This window comes from Hippopotamus amphibius, chromosome 17 (assembly GCF_030028045.1).
Source record: "Hippopotamus amphibius kiboko isolate mHipAmp2 chromosome 17, mHipAmp2.hap2, whole genome shotgun sequence".
NCBI classification, from domain to species: domain Eukaryota; kingdom Metazoa; phylum Chordata; class Mammalia; order Artiodactyla; family Hippopotamidae; genus Hippopotamus; species Hippopotamus amphibius.
In genome coordinates, this window is record NC_080202.1 from 40,963,100 (window position 1) to 40,978,804 (window position 15,705).

General features: G+C 55.1%; 1 protein-coding gene across 2 annotated transcripts in view; it reads right to left on the reverse strand.

The window, feature by feature from the left end:
* ACLY (ATP citrate lyase) overlaps nucleotides 1-12,123 on the reverse strand; it is a 40,073-nt gene extending 27,950 nt beyond the window's left edge. For both annotated transcript variants that reach the window (XM_057715059.1, XM_057715057.1), the window contains exons 1-9: nucleotides 11,993-12,123; nucleotides 7,276-7,457; nucleotides 5,968-6,090; nucleotides 4,214-4,276; nucleotides 3,574-3,764; nucleotides 3,031-3,110; nucleotides 1,863-1,993; nucleotides 937-1,055; nucleotides 186-322 (exon numbers count right to left, since the gene is read on the reverse strand). In XM_057715059.1, the coding sequence (XP_057571042.1) occupies nucleotides 186-322; nucleotides 937-1,055; nucleotides 1,863-1,993; nucleotides 3,031-3,110; nucleotides 3,574-3,764; nucleotides 4,214-4,276; nucleotides 5,968-6,090; nucleotides 7,276-7,434 (1,003 nt within the window). In that variant the 5' untranslated portion in view covers nucleotides 7,435-7,457; nucleotides 11,993-12,123. The remainder of the gene's footprint in view (nucleotides 1-185; nucleotides 323-936; nucleotides 1,056-1,862; nucleotides 1,994-3,030; nucleotides 3,111-3,573; nucleotides 3,765-4,213; nucleotides 4,277-5,967; nucleotides 6,091-7,275; nucleotides 7,458-11,992) is intronic.
* Nucleotides 12,124-15,705: the final 3,582 nt, after the last annotated feature.

Below are 15,705 nucleotides of genomic sequence, written 5' to 3' on the forward strand. Positions count from 1 at the left end.
AGCCCCCGGTCTGACAGATGCGATCACTGCCCACGGCACACTCAGGGAAACCGAGGTCCAGAAGTTAAAATGACTAGCCCCAGGGTGCAGAGGACCAGGACAACCTTGGTGCCTCCCAGCCCAGCCAAAGCTGTTCCCGCTGCAGGACGCTGGGCTGTCCCGGGGAAGGAGCATCTGCGTCTCACCATCTGGGTGCTTCTCGCGGGTCATGAGGGAGAGGATCGTCTTGGCATAGTCATAGGTCTGCTGCTCGCTGGGGGCACCCGAGTACTCCCCGTAGTTCGCCAGCTCGTTGACACCCCCTAGGTCACAGATGGTATCACTGCCGGAGAGACAGGGAAGTCAGTGCTGGCTCCGACTCGAGCGGCAGAGGGTGGCAGCCTGGTGCCTGGGAGGCCATGCAGACGCCCCTGAAGCCTTGAGGCCAGGCAGCCTATGGAACTGACCTCTCGGACCCCAGACCCCCAAGCCCCACACAGATCACACGTGAAGGTTAACTGTGCTGCATCGGACTCTCCCGGGGTGGGGCACCCTGCCAGCCCTATGCAAGACTTCTGTGAAGTGTAAAAGTATGACTATTTATACAGGCACTAAAACACCTGGAGGGACACCCACCGTGGTGATCTGGGAGGGGGAGGGGTGGTGACACGACCAGACCACGTTCACCTTCTGGTTCACTTTCCGTACTTGTTGCACCTTTGCACGGAGCACTTATCTCTAACTGTAAGAACTAAAACTAACGTAATAATTTCATTTTGAAGCAAAGAAGAAAGTTGCAGAGACATTGTGTGTAGGCCCCTCTGGGATGCCCCACAGCTCTGCTCTGCACCGAGGGGGGAAAACTGGAGACCCCGAGGTGAAGCAACTTGATCCACACCACACGTGGGAAGCCTGGGCAGACCTGGCCACCACCCCCTCGACAGCCCCTTCAGTCACCTGTACACGACAGATGCGCCACCTCCGGCCACCATGGTCCAGATCCTGCCCTTGGGATTCAGCAAGGTCAGCTTCAAGCTTGCCCCACTTTTGGCATCCAGGTCTGCGATGTAGGCTTCCTAGGGACCAGACAGCAACAGGTGGACCCTGGGGGCACACCCTTCCCCAGGTCGAAGAGCCCAGGACCCCTCCCCTTCCCCAGAGTCATATGGAGAGGGCCTCCGCTGCCTTCACAGGGTCAGGGAGGAGGGGTTGTGCAGGGCCTCATGTGCCTGCGACAAAACGTGATGCTGTCCCCAAGTACCAAAACCACCCACGGCCAGTCACTGCCTGGAGACAAACTTCCCAACTCCTTCCTCCCTGACTTCAAGTCCTTGGCGCTCTGCCCAAGTCCCGACCCTCGCTATGTCACGCTGCTTCTACCGCGGGCTCACCTCAGCGTTTGCCTGCCTAGCTCATCACATGCCCCTCCCCCAAGCCCTCCCGGTGCCATCCCCATCCCTTCCCCCCAGCCCAGCCTCTTCCCCTGGCCTAGGTTCTGTCACACATGCCTGATCCTGCTGCGAGGACCTCTCAGAGGATGGAGTGGGAAGGAGCAATTAACATTCTCAGCGAGAGGCCGGGAGAACTACCTTCCCGGCAGGATTCAGGGGAGCCACTTGGAATTACTGAGAAACAGCACATCAAGTTATAAGCCCAGGGAGGTTGATTGAGAGAGGAGTCTAAAAGGATTTCTGGCCGGGATTCAGAGGCTTGGCTGGCTCCCACCCGCACCTCCTTTGGGGTTTTAAGAAAATTAAATGGCTCTCGGCCTTCCTTTCCTGCCAGATATACAGCCCACAAGGGGGGCCGAATGCTATTCAGCTATTTGTCACCACCCCCACGGGTCCCCCTCACGCTCCACCCCCTCCCTAAACCAGCCTTACCTCTGGATAAGCCTCCCGTCCGAAGGGCGGAGGGAACTCTATATCACCCCACTTCACTTTGCAGATGTAGTCGGCGGTGGCGTCCACCTTGGCTGCCAAGTCGAGGACATAGACACCATCTTTGGTCACCACTGTAAGGAAAGAAGAGGCAATCAGACATGGGCCCTAGCAGAGGGGACCCCCTCCAGACTTCCCACACACCACTCCCATGGAGGTCCACGCGGGCCTAATGACGCTCTAGCTCAGCAAGAAACCAGACTGGTCCTTATGGGGACACAGCTTTTCCCCCATTCAAGGAAAAACAAATCCTACAAGACCAGTCCCCCCTTCCCTGACCTCTAGGTAATAGAGCAGAGACGTCTGTTTTAGTCGCCGTGGCGAGTTTTAAGCTGTAACCATTCCCCCATCCACAACCCTGCTATTTTTCAAAAAACCCTGCTGTTTAAGGTACAGTCTCTAAGGCCCCTGGGTGCGCACACCAGGGTCTCCTAGCGTCCAGCAAGAAGTGGGAAGAGGGGAGTGGGAAGCTGTGGGTGCACCGGGCCCCCAGCCAGCAGGATTCATTTACCATCGCCTCCCTGGAGTCCATCTCCCTCTCCCCCAGGGCCATTTAGCTAATTAAGTTAGCACAGCGCCATCTGGTCCATTAGAGGGGCTGAATCCCCAGTTGAATCTGAATCAGGACTTTGCCCTGAGACGCCCTGGCCTAGAGCCAGCCCACGCCACCTGCCTCCTTCGCAGACTGAGAGGGTTGGCCAAGGTCTTCCCAGCCTTGGCGGTCAATGACTGACCAACTCCTGCAGGGCGAGGTGGGGAGCGGGCCTCCCAGGCACCAAGAGGAAGGAAAGGTCTGACTGGTCAGGCAGATGCAGGGGCAGCCCAGCTCCTGGCAGAACAGCCTAACCCACTGGCAGGAAGAGCCACCGAGCAGAGTCAGATCATGACCAGGGCTTCCCCATCACAGAAGAAAGAAACTGGAGTCGGTGAAAAAGAGGACTGATCGTGGCCTCCTGCGAGGTCAGAAACAGGAGCTTGGAGATCCCTGCGGCCACACACACCTGTCTGCACTGCCCTCTGCAAGTGGGGGGTCTGGCCCTCGGAACGTCAAGGCCAGGGTTACCATAGGTATTGGGACTCTGCCCCATCCCACCCCAGCAGAGATAGTTACCAAGGGGGTTGATCTCGAGGTAGGTGAAGTACAGATCCTCATAGAAATTGAAGAGGCCAGAGATAAAGCTGGCCAGAATCCTAGAAGGGGGAGGCAGAGAAGGACCGTCAACCTATGAAGGAGCGGGCTCAGCAGCAATCTCTCACTGCTACTGACAGCTCCACTTCCCAAGACCTGTCCCGCTGAGCCCTCGCCTTCCGCTCCAAATCCCGCTCCCCGGACGTCACTCTTCAGCCACTGAGGTGGAAAGGAGCTGTCAGGCATGCAGCAGGAGGGGGCACGCACCAGACGGACGGGGGCACGGAGGTGAGGGACGCTGGTGCACGTTTCAGTCTGAGCCAGCCTCCCCTCCGCCCCCAGCATCCCTCCTGGGGATGGGGAGCAGCTGTGCCTGCCACCTGCTCCCCACCGTCCGGCCAGATGCCGGGGCGGGACAGTGGATGCCCAGACAGGGAAGACAGCTCTGCGTTCCCCGCCGTGCCCAGAGCTGTCGGGCTTCCCCACTCCTCTGCCGCCACCTCCCTGCCATCCCTCTCACTCAACTCTTTCTTGTCTTCGGGGGCATGGACCAACAGGTGTTTCTTGATGTCCTCAGGATTCAGCTTCTCATCCACGCCGACGAGCAGTTTCTGGGCTTTGGCATCCACGTCGCCCACGTCCACCCCGCCCTCATGGTGGAAAAGGACGTAGTCCCCTTCTCGGGTAGCATAGATGCAGACGTAGAACTCCTCCTCCTTATAGGGGGAGAGAGCACCACGTGGGTGAGAGGCCCAACCCCGGTGGTATCGTTTCTAAAACCCCGTAGACACCTTTCACCAGGTGAGACCAGGCCACCATCTTCCCCTCGAGGACAAGAGGCTACTGCCTTGCTGGCTGACAGTCCAGACTGAGCCAACGAGACCTGCTCTGGGGGAAGGGGTCCTGTCTTCAACTCCTTCTGGTTCCAGCACTGGGAAATCCCCTCTGTTACCAGCCTTGGTTCCTTCCTGCTGCAAACTAAGCCCTTTCTTTCATCTCGGGACTCCCTGCTCCACAGCACCCTCAGACCCTCAGCACCGCTTCAGAGACTCTGGTCCCTTCGACTTTTCTCCACTGGCTTGATTTCTCCCTTCATCATTTGAGAATCAACAAGCACAAAGCTCCCGGAGGGAGAGGACCCAGCTTGCAGCCACCTCACACATACCTGAGTGTGGGGGACGAAGGGTTCAATCAGAAAGTTCTTGAGGAAGCCTCTGGCCTTGCCAACCTACGGAGATTGAGGGAGATAAAGCTTAGATGGACGGCGCGCCGGGCAGGAGGGATCGCCCTCTGCTCCCTCCACCTCGCCCTCCCATCAGAGTGGGGCCCAAGCACTCCAGCCACAACACCTGCCAGACAGTGATCTTTCCAGAAACCAGGACAACGGGGTCATAGACTCCTACACTGAAGAAGTCTTCGTGAGAGCCCCTTTTCCACCCACCACCCTTGTGCCAGCCACACTCTGGGACACTGACCTTGCACATTCTTTGCTGCCTCCTCCAGAGGGTGATAAATGAGCTGCAACATCACCCCGCCCCCAAAAGCAGAGCTCAGGAGCCTCCACCCCTCTACTGCACCACAAATTAAAGCGCTCAGACAAATCAAGGCTATCCATCCCAGAGCTCAGACAGGGAGACCCAGACTCAGAACATGAGTCCAGGCAATGGCTGGGAGGAGGGACACCAGGGAGCTTGACGGGGAAGACTTTTCCGCACAGACTTCCCCGGTTGAGGACAACAGGCCTGCCGAGCTAATCAGTTTGAGTGGGTCCCTGGTGGCGGTTGAGGCGAGACAGCCCTCATCCCTCCCAGCGTGTCCCGAAGCCCCCACCCGCCCATGCGTGAGTCACTGCTGAGTCAGGGACCAGACAGCGATACATCAGAGGTAATGAGCTGCTCCTGCCGGGGCCAGCGCTGCTGCCAGCTCAGATGTCCCCAACGTCCCCCTCCCAACAGCCGGCTGCGGAGAATGAAGCATGAGGCCCTCCCTGGGGACACTGCTCAGCCCCCAACCCTGCTGTCCTCTTCTCGAAGGCCTGCGAGCACAGGGGTCAAGAGGCCTCTGCCCCCAGGCCCGTGTATAACTTCAAGGATCGCTCTTTACCCACGAGAGCCAGAAACTGGGAAATTAACACGAAGAGCTGATTTGAGGAAGCCCAGTAAAAAGGAAGACGGTCCATCACCACCCTCAGCCCACTCCAGGGCAAGCAAGTTAGAGACCAGCTCAACCCTAGTCCACGGTCACCCTAGACAGGACATCAGGTGTGGACAGCACATCCTCGCCAGTCTAAGCCAAGCCTCAGCCTACTCCCAGCTCCCTTTGAGAGAAGAAACACAATTTTATTTCTAGGCATCACTCAGCCTTCCTAAGCCATATTTCACTTTCACTTTCTCAACTACAGAGCTGAAATTAATCAACAAGCTGGGAGAAGGCAAGAATTGAATGCACTCTTCAGTATTATTAACTGTCCCCTCCTAGGTTCTTGGCCCAATAACGTTTCTGTCTAAATGATTCTGCACCTCCCTTCAAGTTGTTTTTTTTTTTTTACCCACCTCCTTATGTATGCAGGCCATGACAAGCTACCCTACCCTTTCTGGAAATTGAAAAGAAAGGAGTTCCCAGAATAGGCCTCAGAGTCCCATCTCCATGACTGCTGTTAAAGAAACAGACCATTTCCACCTGGCTCACGAATTGTATTGGGGTTACCTGTACAGCACATCTTGCCACTCCCTGGTAGGGAAGCTGGGAACCAGCACCAAGACAGCCCTGCTGCCTAAAGCGGCTCTGCAGGACTCCAGCCCTCCCCAGGCTGCAATCTGACTGGTTGTGGGGGTGACCCACGGGGCTGCTGATCTGGAGGCGACCATGTTTCCTCCTGTTACCACAGCACATCCACCCCGATCCCATACCCAGACTCACCATGGCCTCCTGTCCCAGCCGTGGCTTCAGCCAGGACTTGACTCCATCCAGAGTGAGGTTGACACCAACTAGGCCCAGCTTTCCACGCCGTTTGATCAGCTGGTCTGGCTTGACCACCAAGCTCTGGAATAAGAGGAGTTTGTAGTTAGAGCACGGAAAGAGAGGGTAGACTAAGAGGCGATAGTTTGAGGACCCAAAGCATAGGGTAGCCTGGGTGGCCTCCAATCCACCCCAGGGCTAGAGCGAATTCCACCCATCCTTCAAGGTCAGCTCCCAGAAGTTTCCCTCACCTATCCCAGCCAACATCTTTTCTTTTGTCAACCAGGAATCTAGAGCCATTCTGGCCTGGGATGGGGTCTGGCGCAGAGTAGGTGCTTACCAAATACCTGCTGAATGAATAAGTAATTCCCTACCCTCCCTATGTGGTATCTCAGCTTCATTCAGCTCCTCAGAATATGGACTAGCTCCTGTGTTCCAAAAGAACAGAGAGACACAGCCTTGGGGTGACAAAGGACCTTAGAGAGGACATGGGGTCAACCATCTACATGTGAACACCATCTACAGGACCAACAAGCAGCCCCTAGCTACTGCTCACACACCTCCAGTACCAGGAAGTTCACTGCCTCTGGGGGCACTCCCTTTGTGGTTTGGGCGGCCTCATGCTGGGAGGAAATTTGCATCCCTGAATGTCTCCCCGGAACTGGTCCTGCTCTCTGGCAACTGCCAAAGAAGTCTGAGCTTCCAGAAGCTGTCCCAACAATGGCCTGCAGGGATCTACAAAGAGGAGCCTCTACTCGAGGGTGGATCCCATCCCTCTAGTAAAGGAAGTGTGATGTTGTACAGAGTACATCACACTCCTCATGGCCCTGACATATTCCTGATAGGGTAGGTGCTTGTTACTGAGCATCTAACAAGTGCCAGGCAGCACACTAAACATCTTCCAGACATTATTACTAATCCTTAAACTCACAGGGTGAGTGTTATGCCCATCTGACAGATGCGGAACCTAAAACTCAAGAGAGGTGAAATGGCTTCCCCCAGGCCACATGGTTAATATGCAGACAGCTGCCCTCTGGACTCCAGTGTGTCCAGTTCCAGTCCAGGCTCCGTACACAGAGCCGAGGGACCACAGCATTCGGGGCCTGGGGCCGAACACAAACGCGCTCAGCCCCCTGCACCCTGCCCACCCATGCAGGCCGCCTGCTATCACAAGCCCCAGGAGGGGCAAACCGACTCCAGTAAACCGACTGCTTTCTCTTCCTCGGACTCTGGGACTGGAGGAGGGGCCTGGGCTGGGGGTGGGCTCACCTGGCTGAGTAGCCATGGGTGGTCCTGCAGCAGGTGGGCCCAGTCCGTGTCAGGGGTGACCCGGGCATACTTGAACCGGTTCTGGATGGCCGAGGTGGTGCAGATGTACCTGTAGAGGAGTTCTTTGCCTGTCTGCTCGGAGATCGCCTTGGCCGACATGGCTGCAGAAGGCCCTGGTATACCTGTTGGGGTGAGAGGGGCTGGTCAGAGGGGGCCAGGAGACAGAGGTGCTATCTTCTCCAGCAGGACAGACCCACACCCAGCTGTACCCAGACAATAAAACCAGATCTTGGCGCTTCTCCAGAGGGAGAAGAGGGCTGCCCCAGCAGGAAGGATGGAAGGGAGACCTCAAACAGCACTGCTGACCGCAGAGAAGGATTAGGAAATGATGGGTGAGGAAAGATGGAGAAAAACAAAGGTGGCATTTATTTCCCCAGGGACTCTTGGCCCCTACTCCCTCTAGGCAAACTAACTCACCCAAGGCCACATTCATCCCGGAAGGAAGCTGGATGGGGACACCAGGAATAACAGGGATGTGACCCAAACCTGAGTGCTGGTCCCACCCGAGGTGGGCACACAAACACCGAAACACACCCCTTGGTTCTGTGACCTGGGGGGACACAGCCAAATTGTGCAACACTGGCCTTACTCCCCCTCCAGGTGTGGTCTCCCCCACACCCAGACTCACCCATTTCACATGCATACACATATCACCAGCCTGAAGGCGTGGCAAGCAAGTCTACTCAGCCTCACATAGGACCAAGCCCTCAAGGAGCAAAGAGGAAGAGTCACGTCGAAGCCCATTTCTCCCAGGACACTAGACTCCCACCTAAGTTCAGAGCAGGCACAGGGCGAGGGAACTGTGACTTTCAGAGCATCCCACCCGCCCCGCTGAGTCATCCAGCAACTAATTTAGAGCAAAACAGAGGCCTCTCTGCTAACCACCCATACCGGTCACGCCTAACTGAGCCAGAGCTGGGAGAAGAGGCAGAAACCATCCTTGGTCACACGTATGTGAGCCCCTGGAGGTACGTGGAGATTCACAGCCCTATTTCTTCGATGAGGAATAAAAGCTCAGAGGGGTTAAGATAACTTGCCCAAGAAGCCTAATTAATAACCAGGGGACCCAAGGCTTGAACCCAAACCCTCTCACTCCCGGTTCCCAGAAAATCCCACACCTCAGCCTTAGAGAAAAGACCACTTCTCAAAGGACCAGGCCATTTCCTCCCTTGACCTCACAGAAGAGTCTGTGATGACAGCTTCTTCATATTCCTTCCCCACCGCTGTGTCATGACACACCCATTTTCCCTTGGGTAGTGCCAGAAGCGATGTGGGGGGAGAAAGGGTGGGGAGACTGGGAGGGAAAGGAAACCAAGTCACTCATGCCAAGAGCTGGGCCGGATCAGGAAAAGTCACTCCTGTCTCTCCAACAAAAATCCAGAACTGAAGCTGCTGGGGAGGGTGGAGCTGGAGGGCGGGCTGACTTACACACTCAGGAAGGCTGGTCTCTATCCCAGCACAGGGAAGGCCAGAGTTTCAGGGGCCACTCTGCACCTCCTGCCCAATCGGCCAGGTTGGGCTTCAGGTTCTAATCCTGGCTTGGCTGGCTCCCTCAGCCTCCTAGCTAGTCTCCAGCTGGGCACAATGGGTGCATTCAGTTTGGTGTCTGGCTCAAAGTTGGGGAGCTGGGAAGGGGCTCAAAGGAGACGTTCCCTTTTCTCACCTTCCCCTGGGATGATTTCCGGCTCCTTCTCAACATTAGTTTCCAAAAGAAACGCCTCAACCAGCCCCACTGCCCCACAGCCCTCCACACCCCCCCCACCCTCACTCCAGCTCCACTTCCCAACCTCCTTGACTCACACCAGAAAAACTGGTCCTGAAGTCAGATGGGTACACGTGCCCCTACCCCAGTCCCCAAACAGAGTGCAGCCCAAGCAGAGAAAAGAGGAGGGGGGCAGCCGCTGACCACCCTTAGTGGTTCAGGCACATCAGCCATGGGCTGGTCACAAATTCCAGGAGAAAGGAAGCCCTTGGGCTACACCTCTCCAACAGAGACACTCCCAGCACAACAACCCCCCCAAACCGGACACCTCTCCAAACAAAGACCCAACGTTGGAAAGAACATGGATGAGAAAAAGGACCTTCCGCAGCTGGAAAAAAAAAATCACAATTTTGTTGAGCCCTTGCTCAAATCTCAGATCCAAGAACTCATCTCCATCCCATCCTTGCGAGGGGATGGTGGAGAAGACAACAGGGGATGATACAGGATAGAAAAGCTTTGCAAGCTCACCAAAACACAGATTTGCCACTAGAGCACTCTGGCTGAGATGGGGCAGGCTCTCTTAAGGCCAAGACAGAGAATTTATATGGGAAAGCATCTGGCCTCTGCATATTCACCAACACAGGTTAACAAGGCTCACGAAGCCAGGGTGTGGACTAGGTGGAGACAAATCATAAGTTTAATCATTCAGTAGGCTCTCTAGGGTAGTGGCTCTTAACCTATCTGAGGTCTCAGTCTTTTGAGCACCAGAAGAAAAGCCCAGAAAAATGCACACACCCGATTGTGCCTATCATTTCAAAGTGGTGACCTGTGACCGCGATCTGAAAGCCCAGAGACTAATAGCTAAGAATATTTGCTTGAGTGACAATGGGACTTAAAGTGTACACCAATCTGGGCTGGGAACACAACACACACATGCACCCCCACTGGAGAGCCTTGGGCTGCCTCCCCAGGAACTGAATAACTGAATGTGCTACCGAACTGGTGAAAGATGGTTTCAGGGCAGAGCTAAGACCCCAGGGGTCCACTTTGGGGCCCCAGAAACTGTTACGTAGGTATATTTGGGAGAAATTATGCCAAGGAAACTGAAACACACACACACTTTCCCTCTCTCTCTCTCAAGCCAAAGGAGGGACCTTCTGAGCTGAATGGGGTCTTTTCTGCTGACAGGATAAGTGACCCAGAACTGAGTTCATCCACAGCAGCCACTGAGGGCAGAAGCAGCCCACAGGGAAGACTGAATGAAAGGAGCCTGTTCCCCAGGACTGGACCCCTGGGACACAGCCAGTGGAGAGGAACCACTGGGGATGCTACTTAGGGTCTCTGTGGGAAGGGCAAAGAGCACTTATTTTAAGGTTAAGTATCTGTAGGATTGGAGTTTTTTTTTTTTTTTGAAAGGACAGGCAATCCCTGGAGTAAAGGGAGGGGCAGAATTCTGAGGGTCCCCTACTGTAGCAAACATAGTGGAGAATGCGGGTGGAGGCACCAACCACCCAGCTCAGTATCAGGGGGCTGTTCCCATCACCATCCACCAAGCTGTTTAAGAAGCTGTTTCAGAGACTTCCCTGGTGGCGCAGTGGTTAAGAATCCACCTGACAATGCAAGAGACACAGGTTTGAGCCCTGGTCCAGAAAGATCCCACATGCCATGGAGCAAGTAAGCCCGTGAGCCACAACTGCTGAGCCTGCATGCTGCAACTACTGAAGCCCACGTGCCTAGAGTATGTGCTCTGCAACAGGAGAAGCCATTGCAATGAGAAGCCTGTGCACCGCAACGAAGACCCAAAGCTGCCAAAAAATAATAAAGTTCTCTTAAAAAAAAAAAAATGGGCAAAGCTTAAAAAAAAAGAAGCTGTTTCAAAAAAAGGAAGAAGAAGCTCTCTAAGAGGTGAAAACAACCCTCTGGGCAGCTGGGTCTACCAGCTGTCTTTCATCCAACATAGCAGAATTTGAGAAACCCAATGATCTGAGCTGTCTGGAACACCGAGCAAAGTTAAAGGGTGGAGAGAGGAGTGGGCTGGCTGACCAAACTGTGTTATGCACTGCTCCCCTCCCCTCACCCAAATCCTCTTCGCAGGCAGGCTCCGCAGACCACCAAATGGCAGAACTCCTTGGTACTTCACAGTATCCGCCAGGGTTGGAGAGGGCAGCAGGCGCCGGGGACTGGCCCTCTGCCAAGCCCAACAGGAGGGCGGCGGCAGCATCCTCCAGCCCCTTGAGGACCTTGCCTCAGCCAAGCTCGGCATCAACAGCAAGTAGACGGGGAGGGAGACGTGCACCCCGACCATCTGTCGCTCAGCGGCTGGGCCCGTCGGCACCTCCAGAACGAGGAGGGTCTTTTCTGCGCCGCCGATCCGAGGCTAGATCCTCGCGGCGAGGCCTGGGGCAGCCCGGCCCCCTGTGGCCCGCGGCGGCTGTGCGCCCGGCTCGCTCCCTCCGCTTCGGCGCGGGGCTCAGCCGACTCTCCGCAGAACTAAAAGGAAGGGCCTGTGCCCGGCTTAGGAGAGACCGGAGTGGGGAGGCTAGCCACCGCTCTCTCTACTTCCGGTTCCCTGCATCCCGTGGCGGGATCCAGAGAGAGGCAAGAGGGTGCCGATAAAGCCCGACGAGGCTCGATGCCTGGCCCCGGGGTGGGGATGAGGGCCGCCAGTTAGGGGCAAATGCACTTCGGCAGAGGGAAGCCAGGCAAGCCTTGTGCAAACTCCCAGGAACTGGAATGTGGCGGAAGGGGGGAGGGGGTGACACGAGGCCACCAGCCGGGATCCCGGCGGAGGCTAACCTAAAGCTAAGACCCCCCCCAAACTTCCCAGCAGGTGCAGGGAGCGCGTGTGAGCACCGAGCCGGAGACGGGGGAGGCGGTTCCGGGTTGGGGGAGGGAAGCAGGAAGCTCCTGGACCAGGTGGGGTCCCTATCGCGAACGCAGCGGCCCGCCACTCACCTCTCTGCGAAGGTCTGTGCGCGGCGCTCGGGCTACAGGCCCCACGTCTCCGCCCACTACCCGGAGCCCTTCAGCCGCCCGCAGCTGCCCGGGATCCGGCTTTTGTTCCGGCCCTTGCGGGCTTCTCCCCGCCCCCATCGGCACAAGGCGCGAGCTGCCCGGCGATTGGCCACACGCGTCCCCTAGCCTGAGCTCCAGGGCTCCTCCCAATTCGCTGCCTGGCATGGCCCCGCCCCCGAGGCCGGGCCCCAGGGGCTGCTGGGACTTGTAGTCCCGCTGGTGCGTCTGTGCCAGACGGCTGGCCGGCACCGCCTCTCCAGAGCCTGCCGGGCCGGGGAGGGATCGGGGGCGGGGCCTCGGGTGGGGAGATGGGCCGGGCTACGCTGGGAGGAGAACGTACGAGGCTGGGGGCAGTGGCCTGATCCTCTAGGAGGTGGGCGGAGCGCCGTGGTGTTGGGGGAGTTGGGGAGGGGGGCTGGGATGTTAGCAGAATGGGCTGTATCGCAGCTTTGGGGACCCGGAGTCTCCTTCCTGTGTCCCCGTGGGAGAAGCTGACGTCCGTGTCTTGGCAGCCTGAAATCAGCCACACCGAATCCAGCTGCTTAGACCCGCTTTTTAAGCAGCCGAGGTAGAGTGCTTTGCAGTTTCCACGTGGACCGTCTTCGCTGAGCTTGTGGGGCGAGGACGAGAGCAGAGGCTAAAGATTAGACCTCCCAATGTGGGTGGGATAAGGGCGGAGGACCGGGTGAGCAGGTGGGACTAGAAGGGCGTCAGTCACACCACCTTGCGTCCTACTCACCTGCTCAACTCAGCGCGGAGCTGAAAATTCAACGGAGATTCTAACACAGGCCTGGGGCCATCTCTGCTGGTGTGCTGCTCCCCGCCCCTCCCCCACAATCCCACGCTTAGACACAGGAATAAATGAACTGCTGCCTTCCCTTTCTCCATTATTTGTGAAACAGATTGTATTGTCCAAATCAAAAACTGGGACACCGGTCTGACAGGTGCTGGTGAACTTGTGGGGCAGAATTTTTGAAATGAGACAGTCCTGGAGACCAAGACATATTTACTGCTGCGGCATTCTGGAGCTTTCCTATGTCCACTCCAGTCCTCTAGGTCTCTCGAGCTGCTCCCTGACCCTAACAGTTACAGGAAGAAAAATGATGCGCTGAGCAGCTCAGATGAAGAGGTCAGCCCAGTGTGCAGAGAATCCGCATGGTTTTGTCCCTGCCAAGCACTGGGGTCATACACTGTACCAATCTTGCCACATTCTTGTGCGCAAAACTTTGCCAAACCCTTCTCCGAGCAAATCAGTCATAACCAGGAGTGGGGCAGCTAAACTTGCTGCCCATGCCTGAACAGTTCCGAAGATGCCATTTTCTGGTCTCTTCCCTCACAGGCATCTTTTTGAAATAGCAGTTCCTCAGCTCCCCTCTCCTCTTGGTCACAGTCTTCCACTCCTATATGGGCTGAGCTCCACCCCTACCAAGAATCTCCCCAAATAGCATCAATCTTGGAGAAGGATCACCTCTCTACTGCCAGAGAAAACGTCTCCTATGAAGGTATTCCTTTTCTGGCGTTGACGGACAGCAACTCAGGATCTTCATGGGCCAGTGGGAAGGTTGCAGTCAGGGAGAATCAACTGCCTAGCAATTATCCCCCTGGTTAGAAAGACACACTCCTCCGAACAACAAGGTCCTACTGTATAGCACAGGGAGCTATATTCAATATCCTGTGATAAACCATATGAAAAAAATATAAAGAATATATATGTATAACAATGACTTTGCTGTACAGCAGAAATTAACACATTGTAAATCAACTATACGTCAATAAAAATTTTTTTTTAAATGCACTCATCCAGAAACAGGCATCCAGGTGGAACACAAACTGCAACAAACTTTGTAGGTCAATTTGACAACATTGAGAAAAATTGTAAATGCACATGCCCTTTGCCCCAGCAATTCCATTTCTAACAATTTATCCTTCAGATATATTTGCAGATATACATGTTTTCTTCACTGCTGTCTCTCCAGCACTCTGAATACGTCCTGGTACATAGTAAATGCTCAATAAATATTTGCCGAGTGATTAAGTTCCCCATCTAGATGTTGCTGGACCCAAGTTTGACTGGTCCTGGACAGAACAACAAGAAAGTTACTATCCAAGGAGTAAGGAAGGAGAGGTGCTGACCAGATGGTCCATGAGCCAATTGTTGAGGTTTTTCAGTTCCCTCAGTGGTCCCATTCTAGGCCTCTACCCCCAACCTCCCCTGGGGAGACTTCCTCATTACCCCACCATGCCCCCATGGAGGTTCCTCTGCCTCAATCAATCTGAGGCCCCATCTTCTCATCTTCCTGTTCTCTGACTTAAAAGCTCTAAGCTCTTTCAATTTTCCCATTTGAATCACCTCCCTTCTCTTTCAGACTGGGTGGAGGACAGGTCCATATCACTGGGTACCATCTCTGTGCCCAGGCTTTGGGCTTTCTATCTCTCTCAGTTTCAGAAGCCTTAGACTGCCTAATGACTCCCTCCTAGATTTTAATCCATTTTAGCTAATATTCATTGAGCACCTACTATGTGAAAGGCAAGGGTGCTAGCACATACTCCTCAAAGCAACTCCTAGAGCTAAGTGTCATCATCATTTTGCAGATAAGAAACTCACCGTCTGCTACCAGGTCCCTTGCCTAGTCCACTATCACCTGCTGCAGGTGAAGAGGAGGGAAAGATAATTGTATCTAGTGCATCTGCCCATTGGACGATGAGCTGCTCAAGACTCGGGAATGTGCCTTGTTCATTTTGGTATCCCCAGTGCCTAGCATGGGGCTAGGCACATATTAGGCACTCACGGTATTCATGACTGAATATACGCTGGAATGAGTGTGTGAATGAAAGAAGGAAATCGTAGGGGAACCGTAAGGGGAAAAGGGAGAAGATGCAGCCAGGAGGAGGGTCTACAGGAGCCTGCAGTTCTAAACCCACCTCTCTCTTGAGACAGCCGGAGACAGAGGCTTACAGCACAGACCCATCATCCTCCACCCTGCGGAGAATCAGGGGGAGTTCTCACTCCTGAAATACTCAGTTTTTTCCCGACACCAGTTTGGAGCCAAGGGCTTGTGTGCCCTGGGGAAGTGCTCCAGGGAGAATCTGCCAGAGCCAGCATCTGTGCTCAGGAAATATTTTCCAGCCAGACCAACCAATTCCTGGCGGGCCTCTTTCTAGTCATCCCCAACTTTACCCTCACCCTGTCTTAAAAACTGCTGCTGTCTCCACCCCACCAAGTGTTTTCCTGTGCAATTCCCCATTCTTTCAGGAAACTTTCCCCTAGGAAGGCAGTTTGCCATTTTCTGTTCCAAGACAGAACCTGCATAACTCCTCCCTAACCGAACACTCACCCTTGACCTTTACTTGCCATGTTTTACCTTATCTCTGAATGAATTTATCATTTTGCCTCTTGTCTCTCTTTGGCACATTCTGTTTTGGGGAATTCTCTCAAGGGCAGGTAGAAGCAGAGGTCATGGTGTACAGATAAGAGTTGTCAGTCTCTATCGGGGCCAAAGTCTCTACCCTGACACCAATCTTAAGAGACATTCTGGGATGTTTGGAGGCCTCGTCCCAGGCACAGGCTGCGTTCACCTCTCTCCCTCACAACTTATGTGTCGCCTCAAGGATGCACAGCCCCAAGTGCTGTTTATTCAGGGTTCCCTGATGAC